General features: G+C 42.6%; 1 protein-coding gene across 2 annotated transcripts in view; it reads left to right on the plus strand.

The window, feature by feature from the left end:
- wapl (cohesin release factor wings apart-like) overlaps positions 1-22,295 on the plus strand; it is a 148,025-nt gene that overhangs the window by 83,913 nt on the left and 41,817 nt on the right. For both annotated transcript variants that reach the window (XM_080279861.1, XM_080279860.1), the window contains one exon: positions 19,330-19,545. In XM_080279861.1, coding sequence (XP_080135987.1) covers positions 19,330-19,545 — 216 coding nt within the window. The remainder of the gene's footprint in view (positions 1-19,329; positions 19,546-22,295) is intronic.

A 22,295-nucleotide genomic window follows, 5' to 3' on the forward strand; every position in this document is an offset into this window, starting at 1 on the left:
TAGACTAGGTTAGTTAGATTAGGTTAGGTTAGGTTCAAATAAGTTAATTTAGATGAATGCTAAGTTATGATAAGCATTCATCTTAATTAACCTGACCTAACCCAACCTAACTAACCTAGCCTAACCTAACGTAACCAACCTAACAGTGGCCTAAATTAATCTAACCTCAATTAACCCTTCCTAATTTAAAATAATTTTACGAATTCCCTAAGGATTTCTTGAAATTGCTGGTTACACAAATTCTCCGATATACTGTATATATATATCGTCTCCCTCATAAAGAAACTGCCTAAGTCATTTTTTCTACTTTTCCTGAAATCGAGAGAAACCTCTCTCGTTTTCATAACTTTCAGTGACCTAGGCAGAAACTTGAGGCACATTTTTGACCACTCATACCCTGACCTGGCAAAGGCAGCTATACCAATAGGTGCGCCACGTGATGAAGAATTGATTTAGGCAAAAATCCAGAAATCGCCGAAAAATGACTTAGGCAGTTTCTTTATGAGGATGACGATATATATAGTATATACATATGTATATACATATATTTATTGTTTCGTTTCGTTTCGTTTTTAAAGGCTCCAAGATGCTTGCATGTGTCGGCCTTGGTCACCTAATGGCGGCTCTCCACGCTGCACGATCCATTGCAGCCTCCCTGTTCAGTCCCTTAACCCTAAGGTCACACTTAATGACCTCGTCCCATGTCTTTCTCGGTCTACCCCTCATAGCCCCACCCCCAATATTAACACTTCTCACCTTCCTCACCCAATTATCATCCCCCATCCTCTCCACATGTCCAAACCACCTCAATCTACCTCTTCTCATCACAACACCAATACACTCCAGTCCCATCCTACCTCTCAACTCTTCCATTATAAACCCAGCCCCTCCAGGCCTTGGACGCAGGGACGCACTGCACATCCACCTAATCATCGTCATTTCTGTATGTCTGAGCCGGCGAATATCTTCCTCCCTCACTGCCCAGGTCTCACTGCCATACAGCAATACACTCCTAACACATGCTGCATACAAAGTCCCCTTAGCACGTAGGGAAAGCCCTCTCAATGTCAGGAGAGGCAACAGCTCCTTGAACTTCTTCCAACCACTTCTCACCCTAGCCACAGAGCTAGCTCCAGCCCCACCTCCAGCACACAACATGTCTCCCAAATAACAAATCTCTTCCACACACTCAAGAGATTCACCAGCAAGTTCAATCCTTTGACGTCTGGCCATCTCCACCTGCACACCCATTTCATACGTGCTCGTTTCAAACCTAGGGTGGAGTGGAGCATTCGGATTAGCGATTGGATGGCTGTTTGGATTGTGAGGGTGTTCCCCCATTTCTTTTGTTCGGTCTAGCGAATTGTCGGTTATGAATGCGTTGTAAATCGGTGTATGGGTATGAAATTGCCCCGCATTTACATGTACTATAACAAAAGTATGTTTTATGGTGGCCCAGCACTGTTGTGTCTTGAAGTGATGAGTAGAGACCAGTTTGTCAGCATAATGAAATTACTACTTTTTTGTCACCGTCAGTGGCATAGCCAAGATATGCCACAGCCTGGGCCAAGCAGGAACCAGAAGGCCAAGAAAATGTAGGCCTTGACGTGAGTTCAGTGGCAACATTTGTAATAAGTACGGTAAGTACATTGAATTAATTTGTTTTTATATAATCTTTCACTGTATTATTTATGGTAAACCTGCTCAATAATGTTTTTCAACTTATATTATTTTTATTATAAACACAGGCAGTTGCAGATTCAGTCATACACACATACCCTTCTAGGCCTATACTCACACTAACTCATATACACAAATATATGAAACACCATAGCTATTTTTGCAAGATAGCAGCTTTTCCCTGGATAAACAGCTTGGGGGAACGAGCAGGGGAATCCTTGTACTGTGCACCGCGTGAGATTAGTCACCCTTGTGGCGAAGGAGTTAGATGATCTCGTAGGTTAAGCAGCTTGAGAATATGAAGGGTACATGGTGGATGCACATTTGGTACAAGGAATGTGGAAGGGGAAAGGATACTCGAGTTTGGGGAGGCAATGAGCATGATTGTGTTCAACACACATTTTAGGAAAAGAGAGAGTAGGTTGATTATGTACGAGTCTGAGGGAGACAGCAGCCAGCTAGACTTTTTTCTGGTCAGGAGGGCTGATAGGAGGTTAGGAGTCTGAGGGAGACAGCAGCCAGCTTGACTTTTTTCTGGTCAGGAGGTCTGATAGGAGGTTAGTAAGGGATGTTAAAGTTGTAGGGAATAGTGTATACAGCAATGCAAATTACTGATATGTGACTTGGTGCTTAGGTATGGGTGGTGAAGAAGAGGACCTATGCATTTTGGAGGAAAATGTGGAAGTTGAAAAATCAAGCAGGAAAGGAAGCCTTCTATAGCGAGATGAATAGAGTGGTGGCTGAAGAGGGAACTGTTGACAGGAAAGCTATTGACAGAAGTATTAATGAACAGTACAGAGCTCTCGAGAACAATATCATGAGAGTCACTGATTCAGTGTGTGGTTGAACAAGGGACTTTCCGAGACATAAAGTAACATAGTGGTGGGATGAGGGTGTAGAAGCTGCAATTAAGGTGAGAAGAAGGCTCTTCTGGGAATGGCAACGGAGTGGTAACAACGGGGAATACTTGCCTGCCAAGGTAGAGCTAGACAAGAATTGTACAAGGCAAAGTCTGGGTCTTGGAAACTTCTACTGGATAACCTAAATAGCATTAAAGAATATGATATTTAAGGTGGCAAATCTGATAAAGAGGGAAAACAAGGATATCATAGGTGAGCAGTGTCAGAAGAATGATGAAGGAAAGGTAGTAGTGAATAGTGAGGTTATTGAAGACACTTGGAGAGAACATTACAACCAGTTGCTGAATGAGTTCGACTGGAACAGGGATGGTTTGGAGTCAGTGCATCCAGTGTTTGGCCCATGGCCTTTGATTGACACTACTGTTGTGAACAAGGCAGTAGGTATGATGCAGGGAGGGATGGCAGCAGGTGTATCTGGGTTGACTGCTGAAAAACTGAAGGCCTCAGGAGACATAGGAGTGGAGTTAATAACTGATTCGATAATTACAGTTACTGTATACTGTGTGTGAGTGTGTTGTCCCAGATGATTGGCCCAAGAGTGTGATTGTGAATATGTACGTGGGAAAGAGTGATGCCCTGTAAAGAGGAAATTATAGAGGCATGAAGCTTTTGGACCAGATAATGAAAACGGAGAGAGTTCTTGTAGGTATGGTTAGAGAAAGAGTGAATATTGATGTGATGCAGTTTAGTTTTATCCTAGGCAAAGGGACCAGTGATGCCATATTATTTGACAGCTTCAGGAAAAATATATAGAACAGAAATGGGATCTGTACTTTGTTTTTGTTGATTTGGAGAAGGTCATTGACAGAGTCCCTTGGGATGTGGTGAACCGGACGATGAGAAAGCTTAGGATCGAGTAGTGACCGGTTAGGGTGGTTATGGCTATGTATGTGGGTGCTCACACCTAGGTGAGTGAATGGAGATTTGAGTGATGAGTTTTCCATGAATGTTGTTTAGCCCTTTATTGTTTATTACGGTGCTTGACGCCTGCTCACGTGACCAGAAATGGACTCCCGTGGTAGATGTTGTATGCCGATGATGTGGTGTTGATTGCAGAGAATGAAAGGGAGGAGGTGGCAGAAAGATTTAGGAAGTGGAGAGACGGTATTGGGCACAAGGGTGTGAGTGATGCAGATAGAACAAAGGTGAAGGTATCTCGGTTTCGTGGTGGTACTGTCAAAGAAGAGTGGCCATATGCAGGTTGCCACAAGGGTGTGGGAAGTATTTCCATCTTGTGCAGTGTTTGTGATAAGTGGGTGCATAAGACATGCACAGTAGTGGTATTAGAGGCAGACTGCGAGTTAATGCTGATCTTGTATGTGGTGTAAGCATGTAGAGACTGCCAGGCATGATAGGATTGATCTTGCTGGTGAGTCTTCAGTGTGTAGAAGAGTTTTGTTACTTGGGAGACATGTTATGTGCTGGAGGTTGCTCTGTGGCCCAAGTGAAAAGTAGTTGGAAGAAGTTCATGAAGCTGTTGCCTTTCCTGACAGAGTGGTTCTCCCTCCATGCTAAGGCATCTTTGTATGCAGCATATGTTAGGAGTGTAATGGCATACTCTAGTGAGACCTAGCAGTAAAGGAAGAGGATATTCGCAGGCGCAGATGTACAGAAATGACAATGATTAGGTGGGTGTTCAGTGCATCCTTGATTGCTAGAGCCGGGGGGGTGGGGCTAGGTTTGCGATGGAAGAGCAAGAGGAAAGATGGGACTGGAGTGTATTGATGTTGTGATGAGGAGGGTTAGATTGAGATGATTTGGGCATGTGGAGATAATGGGGGATGACAAATGGTTGCAGAAATTGCGAAGTGTGAGCGTTGGAGTTAGGGTTGCGAGAGACAGACCGAAAAAGACATGGGACGAGGTCATGGTGTGTGACCTCAGGGATAAGGGACTAAATAGAGAGGCTGCCGGAGATCCAGCTGCTTGGAGAGCCGCTATTAGATGACCAAGGCTGACGCATGCAAGCATGTTGAAGCATTTATAAATGAAACAAAATGAAGTCCACCATCACACTCATCACATCACCAAGCATTAGTACAGGTATACCCATGACATCACGCTTAAGAGTGACATTAAACTCTTAATTATCCAGCGTAATTCAGCCAAGTCCCTGCAGGATATTGCATTGGTACCCCATTTGGCTATCGATTTTGTGTTGAGCTGGACAATGTGTCAGTCTCCATCTTGACCCTCTATCCTAAAAACTTTACTGTAATATTACCCATGAGTAAAAGATTGAAGTAAAGCATAAAATACAATACAGTATTGATACAGTACATATAGTACAGTAATACAGTACATAATATAATCATAATCATCCTATACTCACCTAGCGTTGGCATGGATGGAGGGTAGAGTAGTACACCATGTAGTACAGTGCACTTCGTCCTGTGTGGTCTAGTGGTGAATGGCTCCCACAAAGATTACTCCAACTCAAATACCTCAGGCTGTATCTCAGCCAAGGTTGCTGGAGTAGGCACTGGAGAAGGCGTGACAGAGGTTGTGAGGTGCAGCTCTAACGAGGCCTCTGACCGTGACATATCCCTAGAAGCTACTGTAGAGTGAGATGGTGGTGCCATGGCAGAGTTGCCTCATATTGACACCAATGGTGCCGTGCCAGCGGTGCCTGGCCAAGATGAACAAGCAGTGGCTGAGGTGGTGTTTGGCTGGGATGAATGAGGCTGATGTGAGGAGGTAGAGGGCTGGGTTGACAGAAGCCAACATGAGGAGGTTGAGGGCTGGGGCAACAGAGGACGATGTGAAGAGTTCATAGGCTGGGATGATGGAATGGCAGGAGTCACCAGATGGAAAAAGGACATGATGGAGGACTGCCTGGTGATCCTTCTGGCCTGCAGCTTTATAACAGTTTCACGGCTCTTGCGGGTAGGTGGCCACAGCATCGGTAAAGATGGCCTGGCGATTGGTGTACTTGCAGTAATTGAGAAGGACATCCACTGCATCTCGGACTTGCTGGAGCCTTGGGATGTCAACCACTTCATTGTCATCATCCTCTTCCTCCTCCTCTGCATCCTCGGTGCCCCATGCAGTCACAGACCTCGATTGCCCTTTGGGCATGCTGTAGTCTGGTACGAGGGGTCGCCTTCATTCACTTCCAGCCAATCATGGATGGTGTCTGTCTTCAGTTACCTGTTCTTCTGCTGCCTCCATCTGCCAGACAGTGTCCTGAGCTTCATATCCAGTAAAGTAAGCAATAACCTCTTTGCCTTGAGGAACTTGTTCCAATCGTGCTCAAGCGTGAGTACAGAGAGTTCCCTCCAAGCCTGGGCCCAGTTATAGATCACAGACTTGAGAGAATACTGCTTGAGGTTGACCAAGGTCCTCTCTGCCTTGCTGTCCTCGCCTTGGGCTGCCTCTTCCTTGTCCTCAAGCACAACCATCATGCCTTCCGTAAGCCTCCTCTGGTACAGCTGCTTTGTTGCTGCGATAATACCCTGGTCCATTGGTTGCCAGATGGAGGTCGAATTAGGGGGCATTAACGTAACCCTAATACAGGTGTTCCCCTACTTACGAATGGGTTACGTTCCAAGAAACTGCTTGTAAATCTATTTTTTCGTAAGTCAAATATGCATTTAATTCACCTAACCAGCTGAACATCATAGTCTTGCGAAGTCTACCTTAAATGTGCTTAGAACACTTACATCAGCCAACAGTCGGGCAAAATCATTAACACAGAGCCTATTTTATAATAAAGTGTTGAATATCTTATGTTAGTCATTGAATGCTGTACTGAGATCATTGATTGCAGTGGTCCAAGTTCACTTGTGATGGCAAGTATGGCTCAGCAATTGAGTTTCATCTCAAGAGTAATTGCCTTCCTCTTCTTTTTCTCACCAATAGCAGGAGAAATGGACGGACATTTCATAGACATGTTGGATGCACAATACACAATGTAGATACAGGGGGGATATTCCCAAAAATTCTGGCTACACAGAACACTGTAGAATAGGTCACATACACTAGCTGGCATGAGGGTAGGAGGTTTTGGCCCGGAACAGTTCCCCGTCGGTAGGCTGAGAATCTCAAACGTACATGTTTATATACACATACTCACCCTGCTTTAGGGTGGGAAAGGAGGTCCGGATGACGATGTTGATGATGATGATGATGATGATGATGAACATGTGTAGGCAGTTTGTATAGTTTTAATGTATATTGATTGTACACTTAAAGTTATCAGACAATTGAGTAAATGTTGATGTCTGGTATTTAGCCTAATGTTAAACAATGAAGTGAAAGTTATCGTACATTGCCTGATTCGTGTTTCGGTATTATAGTTTTTCCGTTAATACCGACCATTTGATGCCACATTTTACATTTATAATAAACACAATAAACCATCATCATCACTGTTATAACTCATATAATTCAAAAAATGTTATACTTGCTTAGTAAATTGATATATAAATAAATGACAGGGAATCTTCGTGATGGAAAATTGTCCTTGAGCCTGCAGGCATACTGCCATCATGCTGGGCAACTGAGTTTCATCTCAAGAGTAATGGCCTTCCTCTTCTTATTGTCACCAGTAGCAGGAGAGACAGATGGACATTTCGTAGACATGTTGGATGCACAAAACACAATGTACTGTAGATACAGGGGGTTATCTAAAAAAAAATGCTCACAAAACAGAACACTGTAGAGCATTGGAGCATCGATTGTTTACACTAACGACTGCTTGAGCAGAGTGGGATTTTGCTCGCTGGTGCTGCATCGTACCGCATATCACTAGCCTGGGGAAAGATCAAAAGTCAAAATTTGAAGTAGGGTTTCTACATTCATAAAGTTGAAAAATTGTAAGTAGACCGTTCATAGGTAGGGGACCACCAGTACAGCCTCCATCTCCAGCCAACTTCTTGTCAGAAGGATGAGTTGGAGCATTGTCAAGAAGGAGCAGAGCCATCACCTTGTTGCAGGCAAGGCTAAGTCTCCCCATTTGGCAATGAATAATATTTTTCACAGCATGATTGTAGAACCATTCTTTGAAGATCTTGGCTGTAAACCAAGCCTTCAGTGAGGGGAAATAATCTCTGGGATACTATCCATTAACTTGTGGAGACAACGTGGCTGTTTTGCATGCCCCACCACAACAGTCACCGCCACAAAATCCACAAACTTGCCATTCTGCAGAACTAGGGTACAGTGGTCAGAGTGCTAGGGCACGGAACACTGAGGGGTCACAAGGTTAGTCACAGCACTACAGCAGTGAGCGAGGCACATGGGAAGTCACAACACTGGGGGGGGGGTGTAGGCACCATGCACAGTAAGTCACAAAATCACAATGCACATTACATGTCCTCACTATACTGTAGTCAGAGCACTAGGCCACGAAGCACTGAGAGGCCACAGGGCCAGTCACAGCTCTACAGCAGTGAACAGGCATGGGATGCCACAGACAAAGTCACAGCACTAGGGTTTAGTCACCGCGTGGGTCACTAGCAGAGCGGACAGGTAAGTCCTCGTTTATGGCTTCTACGGGAGAGAATGAGAGTGATGGTAGGCTCAACATGCCAGATAGGTCGCTTCCGGAATGCGTTGTGATTGGCTGACGTGTTGGGGGGTTTTCTCTCACACCGATTGGGTCCTGCGTCTGGGCCAGATGATACACCTCGAAGCTAGAAAATGCATAGGACCATCGATTGCTTCCCGTTCAATGCCTGGTATTGCCAAAGTCCACCAGATATTGTTTTAAAAGAGCCAAGCAAAAACCCTCAGATATTGTGACAATGGATAATTGAGAGTCTACTGCACTGTACTTGTGTTACACATTGTTTCCACTATTACCCGTGCAGTGACAGATGACACTAGACTGTTTCCACTATTACCCGTGCAGTGACATATGACACTAGACTGTTTCCACTATTACCCGTGCAGTGACATATGACACTAGACTTACCTTCAGGGATCCCATACAAGACATTAAGAGGTGGTGCACCCTCTAATTCATTGCATTCATCTCTGACAGGGACAGACTTAGGACAACAAAAAGAAGCAGTCTCCCTACTCTACTATCAGTGTACAATATCAGATTGGTATTGGCCTTTGCCTCCATTTCTTGGAGCCTTTATCCTATCGAACACCCACTACAGTGCCTTGCAGACCATGCAGAATAATACTCTGTGCATCATCACTGGCTCTTCGCAAACCACTCTTGTTACTCATGCTTTGAAACCAAAGTTCTCCATGTTAGAGAATGTCTTGATATGAGAGGCACACAAATCTACATGTTGCCAGTGCTAATACACAACACCCTTGCCATTGCATGATAGAACCACACAGCACAACTAGGCACATAAAACAGTCATCATACAAAGATTACTAGACCCTCTTCAGGAGCATCCCACCTCCAGACATTCCAACACAAATAATGAAGAAACACCTGCATGCTCATTTAATTTGTAGGGCCATACTCCTCGATCAGAACACAATTGTGATCCCCCCCCTGCAGATATCCACCCATCACAGGTGTCCTATAACAAAACTGATTGAGTTAATGTTGCTAGGTATGGATCAGGGCATCACCCAGTCCTCTTCAGCTATTAGTTCAGATTTGGGTATGGTGAAATCGTGGATGGCATGTTTCTTGCACGTAGAGTAACCCTACATAGCGACATAATGGAGGAATGCTTAGTGAATACCACGCTAAGATGTGGGAACAACATAAGTTGTGTAGGGAACCTATAAGAGTCACTGGGGTGCCTGCTTACTTGTGTTCAAGTGGTCTGCTTGTCCAGACATATCAGGTTTAAGCAACAACAACAGCCTTTTGATTTTTCTGTACAAATCTCTTCACGCATTTCATTTTGGCAATTTCATGACTGTTTCATTCATCTTAGGAAAGATTTTTCATATGGTTGGGGAGGGGCTAGATGTAGCTTTAGTTAACACCTTCAATATTATGGTGCTCTCCTAAGCTGAGTAAAGCTGTTCATTATTTGTAAGAATATTAGTAAGAAAGATACTGTCCTAGTAAAGTGGTTAATATATACCCTTGTTTTATTAGGACCCCTTCTGTATCCACCCTAGTTACTTCTTTCTTTTTTCTTTCACTGCTCTTTCAGTCTCTGCATCCGACCACCACAGCATCATCATCATCATCATCATCATAGTCATCATCCTATCACACAGCTCTGGACAGAAATTTTTAGTACAAGCAGGATGAAAGGTGCAGTCTGTTTCATCGTTATGGGATGGCATAAAAACAAAATGTTTTTATGTAATTTAACATAACAGTATGACTTTCATTGCATTACTAAACACACACAGTTCCCAAGGGGTCAGTAGGGGATTAATGAGGTTCCACTGTGCTGTAGTGTTTGGCGTTCCTTATTCTATTAATTCCTCAAAGTTTTTAGCCATTATACTTTGCTGTTTCTTTGTAAATTAGTTTTGTCATCAAGGGTTATTGTTTTTATATGTAAGGTTTTGCTGGCCATTACTAATTGTTTTGCATAAGTACCCACTCCTGGATATTTTTTAGCAGAGTGAAGTGTAACACTGTTAGTTGTCCTGTGTGGGGATAAAAATGCAAGAGACTTTTGGGCCTGCACTCTTAAGAGTTTGAGGTGTGTGGTAGTAGGTTTCTCTTACACAAATTCTCTTGCTGGGTAAGTCTGATGTAGTGTACATGTAATCTATCTCTATCTATTGCCAGATGCCTCAATCCCGTTTGGGGTGGCCACAAACAAATCGCCTCCAAGTCGCCCTGTCCCCTGCCATTTCACTGCCCTGCTCCCAACTCACACCCCCCTCTCTCATATACCTCTCCACCCCATCCCTCCATCTCATCCTCAGCCTCCCCCTCCCTCTTCCCCCCTCCACCTCACTCACATACACTCTCTTTGTCAGTCTTTCACCCTCCATCCTCTCCACATGGCCAAACCACCTCAGTGTGTTCCTCATAATGCTTCCTATCACATCCACATCAACACCACAACGCTCCTTTATATCCTCATTCGTCAGCCTGTCTTTCCATGTGACTCCACAGGCTCCTCTTAAATAACTCATTTCCACTGCTCTCACTCTTGACTTGTGTCCTTCCAACAACGTCCAAGCTTCACTTCTGTACGTTAGAGTTGGTATCACAATACTGTCATGTAGTAACTTTTTCACTTCCATGCTCACTTCCCTGTTTCTTATCACTGCTTTCAAATGTGTGTTCTGATTTTTAAATATGGCAGAATGGCCAGAAGACACTGCCAAACTTAGGAGGGGTACTGTACATACAGTAGTATACAGGTAGGGTGTTTTTTGGTTTTATTTATTTTTTTTTTTCATTGTTTTCTTGGTATTTAAAATAATTTTGGGTCTTTCTTTCCTTCATTCTTTCCTCTTCCTTCTGCCTGTGGGTAACTCTACACTGAGTGACAAGCCAAATGGTTGCCTGTACACCAGGAAACCATTTACTACGTTTCGTGGTAACGATATAACCAAATTATGGTGCTTGGTGGTTTAGTGGGTAATGAAGGTGCTCCAGTTGGATTGAGCCTGTGTAGGTTTATATCGAAGGGGTGGTTGTGGTTTATTGCTCGTGTAATGCCACTCAGGTAGGAGTGAGGCTGGTCAGTCTCATTTTAAATGTCAGGACCAACTTGCCTAGCCCTGGGTTCCTACTCTTCCCATGGGGTGACATAGGATTGGATGGTGGATGGATGGATGGATATTCTTATGTGTGCTTTGATGTCTGAATATGACAGGATGACTGGAAATCACTGCCAAAATTAGGAGGGTTGCTGTACACACAGTAGTGTGTAGTTAGGGTGTTATTTGGTTTTGAGTGTTTTTTTTTTTCATGGTTTTCTTGGTGTTAAAAATTATTTTTGATTTCCAATGCATGTTTTGAGGTCTAAATATGCCTGAATAACTAGAAAACACTGCCACAGTAAGCTGAGGTACTGTACAAATAGGATAGGTATATGTTGGAGTTGGGTATAGGTAGGGTCTGGATGCAGTAGGGGGGATAGTGCTCATTATCCGGACATTGCCACCACCCAGATGTGCGATTGACTCTGTTATGTTGGATTATTGAGGGACTGCTGTGTTGGCATGTCTGTCTGTCTATCCTATCTATCTGTCTATCTATCTATCTATCTATCTATCTATATGTATGTATGTAGTAGTCCCCCACCAACCATAGGGGGTTAGGTTCTTGAAAACTGCCATGGTGTGGAAAACTGTTGTTGGTGAAGTTAACTTTATATGGAGAAAATAGCGTTTGGGAAACCTTGGTCAAAGGTAAAAAGGGTTTAACATTAAAAACATACAGTTTTTCTGGTCTGTCTTGCACAGTATTGCACAGAACCAACTGTAATCATAAACATATAATCAAAAGTATGGTAGAAAGTGATTTACTGTCCAGCTTTAGAATTATAAGTGTTTTCAGCTGGCTAGAGTGCTGTGCTGTGGAAGGCTGGGGACCATTTTCAGCTGACTTCAGACAATGGCTTGAAGTAACACAGGGTAAACATACAAAGTAGTAGGTGCACTTAACCTAATCAGTTCTTTTTCTAACTGTTAGACTGTTATATCTTTCTGATTATGTCTGGGGTGGTAAATAAACATTTCTTGCTAAATCTGTTGCCTCGTTGTTTTTAGCTGTTCTGCTGTGACAACTCGTTTGATTTGTCAGCTCATTGTCAGAAGGGACTGTCATAACCTATGAGTTTAACTTATCCAAATGTAACCTAGCTTAACTGTACCTAATAATTTAACTTAACCTGACCTCCAGTTGGGAAATTGTGAAACAAAATCCACCTTTGAGTAAGTTGAGTAAATTTCTTTCATTTCTCTGGAAACAAACAGTCGTGGATACGGCTTAAGGAATGTGATGTAATAATAGGGGGGAAATTTTTCAGCAGCAAAAGGTAATTTACCATTCAGAAAATAGTCAGAAAAATACAGGAAACAAATTGGAGGAATATGAATTGAATTGGTTAGGTGTTTTCTGCTTAAAGCAAAGAGTACATGTATGTAGCATAGGATAGATGGTTGCTTCATTTTATTCTGGATATCTTTCTCCACCTGTTTGTATGGAGCTAAAAGTACAGTATGTCCAATCCATTCTTGAATTTTGGACCCTGCTTCATGAAGAGATCTGTGTCAGTGAAGAAGTCATCAAGATTGTTGGCCATGAGTAAACCTTTGCTAAGGTTAACAAGAGTAATTTTGTTACCCTCCTTGCTGTCATCCTCATCATCATCATTGTCCTTGCTAGTCTTAACGTTTTGGGCCCATGATGACAACGGGACTAAGTGATAAACTGAGAGAGAGAGATTATGTAACAGCACCCTTACTCAGTCAGCTCCCAGTAACAACACAAACTGAACTGGAAGGCCAGAAAGTTGCTAGAATAGGAGAATGTTGCTGCCACCTAGCAGCAGCCACTATAAACCCTGTGTTCGTGAACCAAGGCCCTGCAGTAGGTGATTTGGCATATATATATATTACCGTGTAAAAGTGAATTCTGCAGTTGGTAAACCCCATGATTGAAGAGGAAATACTGTGTATAGATATTTATAATCATCATCATCCTCATCATCTGGACCTCCTTTCCCATCCTAGGGCAGAGTGAGGAGTAGCAACATCCAGACAGCCCAAGTTTTCCCAATCCAATGTCCCATGCTTCCGTTCACTCGCCATTCAAGCCCCCGGAATCCTGGCTGTGTGTGATACACCAAAAGCCTTCACCACATTCTGTAGCTTCACATAAACATATCCACTAGAGTCAATCTGGATGCTGTCACATTGAAAAGAGATGCCAAATTCCTGATTATGCACTTCTTCTCACAACATTCATCCAGCCAGCTCGTTCTCTTGTCAGTCCCCTAGCCTCAGTGATTTCCATGACCCTCTTCCTCACACACTCATCTACCATGTCCTTCCACCTTCACCTTGGCCTACTTCGCCTCCTCCCTCCTTCAAATTCGCTCAGATACACCTTTTTCACCACTCTGTTGTTATCCATTCTCATCACATGACCATGCCATCTCAGTACACTTTAAAAATTCTTTAAAATATTAATAATTAATATTAATTTAATAGATATAGCCAGAATAATATAAGCATGACACTCTGCACTCAGAAACCTTTCCGAGGAAAAAAAGAACATTTTACCATAAAAATTAAAAAAAAAAAGGTTGCAAGAATATTGCTGAACTTTGAACCTGTTTTCTGGCTTTTTATGATTTAGCATGAGAACACCTTACTTTTCGCAACCCCTCTAATATTTCCATGATATTTGGGAGACCATTTGGCTTGGTATTTGGGAAGTCCACTACATTAAATAGTTTGGTTCTTCTAGTGTTATGATACAAAGTTGCAAAGTTAAAACAAAGTTAAATTACTTTGCTACTCTTTGTTGAGATATTGTTCAAGCATTGATAGCTTTTTTATTTGTCACAAGACATTGTTGCTAACAAAGTTGCTTTTCTGCTACTTAGACAATATGTTTTGTAAGAAGTTAGGAAGAAAAAGTATAACATATAACAGTACTTAGATAAGGCATTGTATGTTTGTACACACTACTCTTTACGCTGAACAGCAAGCCAGATAGTTCTTTTAACTTAGGAAACATTTACTGCATTGAGTGGTAATCATACTACAAGCAAAGGAACACCTGGTAATGTAATAGGTTAGGTTTTCCAACTAGATGTGGCTCATAAGGGTTTACATCTGAGGGTGGTTATGATTTAGTACTCCCGTAATACTCTTCTGAAGGATGATTAACCCGCCGTGTGCCGGCTATTTTTAGCCCTATGGGTCACCCCAGTGCCGGCCCCCTTTTGTGTGTGTGTGTGTGTGTGTGTGTGGAAACAATGAATTTCGCCATTAAAATGCTCAGTGAGGCTCGGAAATCAGTTTTATTGAGTCCTGCATACTCGTGTACAGGTATAGGCGCTCTCTCACGCTCACCACGTACGTGAGAGAAAGCCGTTTTCTGTGTAAGGTATACTCAGGTATTTATGATCGGAAGATATAGCAATGTTCAGTACACTTTTCTGATTACAGATTACTTCAGCATCTATCACGATTTGCGTGTCTTTCTCGCTGTGAATGCATTATCTTACACTAACTTGAAGATAGGTACAACCTGACTTCATTATGTACAGTCCTGGCACTTACAAGAAGGTATTTACAACTTGACTTCACTATATAGTCCTTACACTTACAAGAAAATATTTACAACTTACATGAAAATGTTTACAAAATACCTTCACTATGTACAGAACTGGGTGAAAATGTTTACAAAATACCTTCACTATGTACAGAACTGGGTGAGGCACACAGGCAGAGTGAGCGTGAGGGGGGGAGCGAGTGAGTGCATGGCCTTGACAGCCTGGGAGATGGTAGAGGAACAGTTACCTTACATGCCTGCCAGTTTTTACCCGCGAATCTTGAAAAGTACGGTCACAGTGAAGTTTTTATTTTAAACCGTTTTAAAATGGCACTGGCTGCGGAATTGTGTCAGACCGTTTTAAAATGGCACTGGGATGCGGCGGGTTAAGCTACATTACTCCCATAATACTGGTCAGGGATAAGTGATTGGTCACCCTCCAAAGATGTTTGGATTAGGTAGCTTAGTCCTGATGAGACAATAAAGGACTGAATGATGGATGGATTTGGGTATTGTATGTTTGTTGTGAGTAACAGATGGAAGGAGTATATAAGAGAGTATGGATCAGTTGGCTCAAGGATTGTTTGGGTAAGATTGAAAGTTGGACTACAAATGTGGGCTATTGTGTGCATGTATGCGCCAACGCAAGATCGTGCAAGTAGAGTGAGAGAAGATTTCTGTACAAATATGGAAGTGTGCATGGAAAAGTTTGAAAGGAATGAGAGAGTGTTTTTGATTGGAGATATGAATAGAAAAGTACGGAATGTGAAGGAGGATCGAGTAGTTGGTGAGTGGGGTGTGCCTGCAGAGATGGATGAGAATGATAATGCTGTAGTGGACATTTCTGCTGGGAGGGGGTTGGTGATAGCCAGTACCCTCTTCAGGCACAAAATGATCCATAGGTATACGTGGCGAGTGATGAGAAGGGTGGGTGGTGAACTGAATGAACAGATGGCAACGATTGATTATGGGTGTGTGGATGACAGGATGAGAAGGTGTGTAATGGATGCAAAAGCATGTAGAGGTTGGGGGAGTGGACCTTCTGACCACCACCAAGTGGTGGTCAGAATCGAAGTCCGAATGAAATGGGGAAATAGAAGAAGGGAAGGACAGGAGGAAGTAGTTTTTACAAGGAGGATGGAAAGGTTGCAAGAGGATGGAAGAAAGCCAGAATATAAGAGGGAAGTGGCGGAGCGATTGGGTAAATATGGATTGGAGCAGATGGGGAATGTGGAAGGTGTGTGCAAGATATTCAGAGAAGAAATCTGTGCAGCATGTGATGTGGTGTGTGTGGTGAAGAAAAGACGAAAGGGGGTGCAGGGAGCAGCATGATGGAATGAAGAGGTGAGAGAGGCTGTGGCACAAAAGAAGAACGCTTATAGTGAGTGGATGAGAAACAGGGGCGTGGGAGAAGCTGAGAGATGGAAGAGAGAGTTATATGTAGAGAGGAAGAGAGAGGTGAAAAGATTAGTAAGAGAGAGCAGGAAGAGAGTGGATGAGGAATTTGGAAGGAATTTTGAGTGTAAAGTGGAGGGAATGTGAGAAAATGCTCCAGAAAGAGGTAGAGACTTAGACAGGTGCCAAAGAAGTTAGCTGGGGAGTGAAAGATAAAAATAGTAGCTTACTAGTGGAGAAGGGAGAAAAAGTGAGCAGATGGAGAGAACACTTTAAGGAATTGTGGAACATAGAGAATAAAAGTAATGCGAGTGTATGTGGCTGAGGAATGGCTGGGAGATGGAGGGATGTGAGACAAAAGAGGATGAAATCAGTAGGATGGAAGTTGTGGAAGCAATGAAGAAAGTTAAAATGGGGAAAGCCCCAGGAATTGATGGAGTGTGTGGTGAAATGCTGAAACATGGGGGAGAGATAGTAGTAGAGTGGATGTGGAACGTGCAGATTGGCTTGGGAGGAAGGTAGAGTCCTGGAGGATTGAAAATCAGGTATAATTATTCTCCTGTACAAAGGGAAAGGGGAAAAAGAAGTGTGTGGTAATCATAGGGGCATTTGTCTTCTTAATGTAATAGGAAAAGTATATGGTAGGATACTTATTGACAGAGTTAGGCAAATAACAGAGGAATTAGTTGGAGAAGAACAGGGAGGTTTTAGGAAGGGAAGAGGTTGTGTAGATCAGATATTCATTCTTAGATCTTTGATGGAAGAGTTTCTAGAGAAGGGAAAGAGGTTGTATGCAACCTTCATGGATTTGAAGAAAGCATATGATAGGGTGGATAGACATGGATTGTGGAAACTATTAAGAATATATGGAGTAGATGGAAAGTTGTTGAATGCCGTGAGGAGTATGTATGATGGTGCTAAGGCTGCAGTGTGTGTGGATGGTGAACTGAGTGAATTTTTCTATATGAACGTTGGAATGAAACAGGGATGTGTCATGTCTCCATGGTTGTTCAATCTGTATATGGATGGGGTTATAAAAGAGATACAAGGTAGGGCAGTGGATGTTGGAGCGGCCCTAGTGAGAGAGGGCAGTGTTTTAAAACTTCCTGTAATGTTGTTTGCAGATGATACTGTGTTGTTAAATGAAGATGAAGGGGAGCTGCAGGGCTTGGTGGATGAGTTTGGGAGTGTGTTTTAGAAACGGAATCTAAATGTGAAAATATGGAAGAGTAAAGTTATGGTCTTCAAGAGAAGTGAAGTCAGTGAATGTAGAGTGAGGTTGGATGAGGAGGAAATGGAAAATGTGAGTACATTTGTTTACTTGGGTAGTGTGATGAGTAAGGTTTGAAGTTTAGAGGGTGAAGTATTTGAAAGGGTACAACAAGGAAGAAACGTTGCTGTTTCCTTGAAAGCAGTGATAAGAAACAGGGAAGTGAGCATGGAAGTGAAAAAGTTACTATATGACAGTATTGTGATACCAACTCTATGGTATGGAAGTGAAGCTTGGACCTTGTTGGAGGGACAGAAGTCAAGAGTGAGAGCAGCAGAAATGAGTTATTTGAGAGGAGCCTGTGGAGTCACATGGAGGGACAGACTGACAAATGAGGAAGTGAAGGATCATTGGTGGTGTGGATGTGCATGTGCTAGGAAGCGTTAGGAGAAATACATTGAGGTGGTTTGTCCATTTGGATAGGATGGGGTGTGATAGACTGACGAGGAGAGTTTATGTGAGTGAGGTGGAGGGGGGGAGAGGGAGGGGGAGGCCTAGGATGAGATGGAGGGATGGAGTGGAGAGAGGGGGGTGTGAGCTGGGAGCAGGGCAGTGGAATGGTAGGGGACAGGGCGAAATGGAGGCAATTTGATTGTGGCCACCCCTTATGGGTAAGGTGTCCGACAATAGATAGAGAGATGTATGCACAGCTGTTTGTTATAATGAATGAAATAGTGTTTAATTTGTGTTAGCAAACAACTCCAGTCTGTCTGGTTGAGCAGACCCATCAACTTCAGGCTAGCATTTGCCCCTGCAGGGCCTGACAGTGTAGTGAACCAATGTTCCCATGTGGTTAACAAAGCCTTGCTGTGGCAAGGTTTGGAAAAGTGTATGGAGGTTTGGTTTCCAATAGATGCCACATTTGTGCCTCCACACAGTTAACAGGGGCACCATAGTAGGCTGCACATGACCTAGGTATTTGGTTATATGTTACCACCCAATATTGTAAATGGTTTCCTGAGTTGCAGGAAGCCATTTAGATATATCACTTAGTGTAAAGTCTCTTAAGGAAGAAGTGAGCAGCAGTGCATCAAGTGAGTGGATAAGGGTTGCCACTGCCTACCAGTGTTAACTATTTAACAGTATTACATGTAAGCAGATGAGCCAGTGGATGAGGGTTTCCATTACCTTCCACTGTAAACTATTTAATTGTATCGCATGTAGGCAGATGAACCAGTGATTATTACCATGATGATTTGTGTATAGTTAGGAGTGGCAACAGTTGCAGTAAACTTGTAAGAGGAACATTAGTCAAGGTACGGCAGTTAAGAATGCACCCCCCCCCCCACACCTGTTAAATTGAGTTTTAATTTACAAACTGGATGTGAAGCCTGGGGTGGCAACAATAGTTTTTCTGTTATACAGCATGTTCTGTACAAGTATGCTATGTATGATTATCAAATGCATACATTCCTTGCCACTTCATGTAAGTATGATGCCACTGTAAAGATTCGCATTAATGAGTACCATATTTGCTAAATGTTAACCAAAATTATACCAGGTTGCCAGTTTGATCATATCACTGCTGGCATAGTAGCCATATGGCCAAAATATCTCATTGTTCAGCAAGCTGTTAGGTAAACCACACTAGTGTGACACCAGCTTAAAAGTGGATTGGGAGTTACCCCAAGAGAAGATGTGAACATAAAAACTCTGATGTGGAAGCAAATGATGAAATAAGGTGGTCTGGACATGTGAACTTTATAGAGTTTAGTAGAATGTTATGAATTGATTATAGTATTGGGATGAAAGTATAAACGAAATAGATAAAGAAAGAGAATGGAAGAGTAAAGTACTGTATTTGTGAAACAATCTTTTAAGAGAAATAGTGGATGCATGTCCGACTTGGTAAGTGATGTGTTATGATCACAACAGAGTGATCAACTTCAACAAACTTTTTTTTTTTCTTTCTTTTTTTTTTTTCTTCCCAGGCGGGCCATTTAGCAATGGAGACACTGTTAAGCTTGACTTCTAAGCGTGCAGGAGAATGGTTCAAGGAGGAGTTGCGAGAGCTGGGTGGAGTAGAACACTTAGTACGCACCATCAAGCACTGCACCCTTGCTTTCTCCCCTGAACTGGACACATGGACGCATTTGCTTCTTGAGAAGCTGTCCAAGGTTGACCGCTGTCTCAAGGTCCTCGAAAATGTGAGTGTGATTGTAACTGGTGTTTTTTTTTATGGCATGTGTAATTTTAGGATATAGAGGAGAGTGTTGCCCATTGCTCCCTGCATGTTACAAAAGTGTGCAGTTGCAGTATTTTAACCAGTGAAGATCAAGTGATACCATCATACACGATACTTATGATTTGTGGGAAAAGTTTATAACCCCTTGAATATGGTGACTTCTTTCATTTGTTTGTTTTTAGAAACTCCAGACCAGTGGCTCTCAACTCGTTTCAGGCCATGGACCACCATCCCAATTAAAACAGATATCGTGGACCATTTCATTTTTGAGTAATGATAAATAAAGCATAAACAACAAACATTTTGGTTAGAAATATATTTCTTACAAACAAAATTTCGAGAAATTATATAAAATGGTAGACAGCTGACATTTGGTCTGTAATTTATTTCTTCCAAACATAATTTCCAGGAAATACATGAATACTTCTCTAACATTTTGATGTGAAATTTATTTCTAACAAACAGAAGTCTGAAATTATGTAGGAGTATACAACTAACATTTTTCTTTGCAACCAGACTTCTGGATTCTCTTCTCATTGACAAGCATTTCAATGTTAAGAGCGGTACTTGATAATGCACAATGAATATCGTTTTCCACTTCAAGCCGATTCCTCTGTTTGAACTTAATGTGCAACAAACATGAAAATCTGCTCTCACACATGGAAGTTGACGCAAATGGCAGAAGACATCTGACTGCATGTGTTGACAGATTTGGGTAACTACCAATCATACTGGAATAATCAATAGGAATAATACAATAAAATGAATGGCCAATTATTTATTTTGATAAAATTTTTCATACTGAAATTTCAATAAATTTAAAAATATATGCACCAATCTCCAGTTTATTACCAAATATAGTGAATGTCTTGTGGACCACTCAAAAAGTCACCGTGGACCACCAGTTGAGAGCCACTGCTCTAGACAGTTACTGGCATATTCAGCTGAGGAAAGACTTGCCACACGGGTGGAGTCAATGCACCATCAGTTTGAGAAGACTCTCTTGTGCTGATTGTTTGAAGTTAGTAATAATGTGGTAAAGCATTCCCTCAGGCTGAAGAAATTCAGTCCATGTTTTCATCTAGGACCTCAATTAAGGTTCCTCCAACCTTATGAGGCAAGGATGTTCTACTCTGCCTTCATGTGGTGGTATTGTTACAACACTTTCTTGTATTTTATTATTGTAGATCATATTTTAGAATTTAACTTACCCAGTACTTATATTTCTGTGAAGTTGCTACTAAAGGGAGTGATTTGTTATTATCAATTTTTTTTTTAAGACATCCATTTTCAGTGATATAGCTTTGTATGTTTTTATCGCTTGAGGATTTTTTTTTTTCTTCTCAGTATTAAGGCAGTTCAGTGCCATTTTTACAGTGATTAAGGCATTTTATTGTAGGTAGATAGAGAGACAGTTACTGGCATATGGAAAATGTGAGTGCATTCAAGTACTTGGGTAGTGTGATGAGTAAGGATGGAACTTTGGGGGATGAAGTACGTGAAAGGGTACAGCAGGGAAGAAAGGTTGTTGGTACACTGAAAGCAGTGATGAGAAATAGGGAGGTGAGTATGGAAGTTAAGAAGTCACTGCATGATGGTATTGTGATCCCTACCCTGACATATGGAAGCGAGGCGTGGACCTTGCAAGAGGGGAACAAGTCAAGAGTGAGAGCAGTGGAAATGAGTTACTTGAGAGGAGCATGTGGAGTGACATGGAGGGACAGGTTGACGAATGAAGAAGTGAAGGAACGTTGTGGGGTAGATGTGGATGTGGTTGAAAAGATTAGGAGAAATACACTGAGGTGGTTTGGACATGTGGAGAGAATGGAGAATGAAAGACTGACTAAGAGGGTGTATGTAGGTGAGGTGGAGGGAGGGAGAGGGAGGGGTAGACCGAGGATGAGGTGGAGGGATGGAGTTGAGAGGTATATGAGGGAGGGGGGGTGAGTTGGGGGGAGGGGAGTCAAATGGTGGGTGACAGAGTGACTTGGAGGCGTTTTGTCTGCGGCCACCCTTTGCGGGATTAGGGCATCGGGCTATAGATAGATAGATAGATAGATAGATGGATCCCTCTCCTCCTCCCTTGGAAGTGTCACTACCACAGCCACTGGTAAGCTGGTGGGGTAGGGGTCCCAGATCTATTGCCTGAACCTGGGACTGTGCAGTGAGTGGGGCCTGTGGTATGTCTATCCCCCTTTTTTTAATCCTGACTATGACAGAACACAAGAATAAGTTTTAAAGCAAGCCTGAGGACAGTAAATCACCTAGGGGGATGAGGGTGGGTTCATGGAATGTGGGAAGTTTGAGGGGAAGAGTGGGGGACGTTGTTGAGGCATTCGGTAGGAGGTGGGTGGATGTGGCGTGTTTGCAGGAAGTCTGGTACAGGGGTGGATCAGCCAGAAAGATTGTTGGGAAGGACTGTTCCTATAAGTTGTTTTGGCACGGGGGGACAGACGGATATGGGGGTGTCGGTGTGATGGTTGCGGAGAAATGGGTGGAATATGTTATGAATGTTATAAGAGTAAGCGATAGGATATTGATAGTGAAAATTCTATTCGGTAGAAAGATAGCTGCAGTTATATTGGCATATGCTTCACAGGCAGGATTGGATGAAGCAGAGAAAGACAGATTTGGGGATGATTTATTACGTGTAGTAGGTGGTATGCAGGATGATGAGATAGTGGTTTTGGGTGGGGACTTAAATGGTCATAT

Source organism: Coenobita brevimanus, chromosome 80 (assembly GCF_032717465.1).
Source record: "Coenobita brevimanus isolate Jiangsu-jjx chromosome 80, ASM3271746v2, whole genome shotgun sequence".
NCBI lineage: Eukaryota > Metazoa > Arthropoda > Malacostraca > Decapoda > Coenobitidae > Coenobita > Coenobita brevimanus.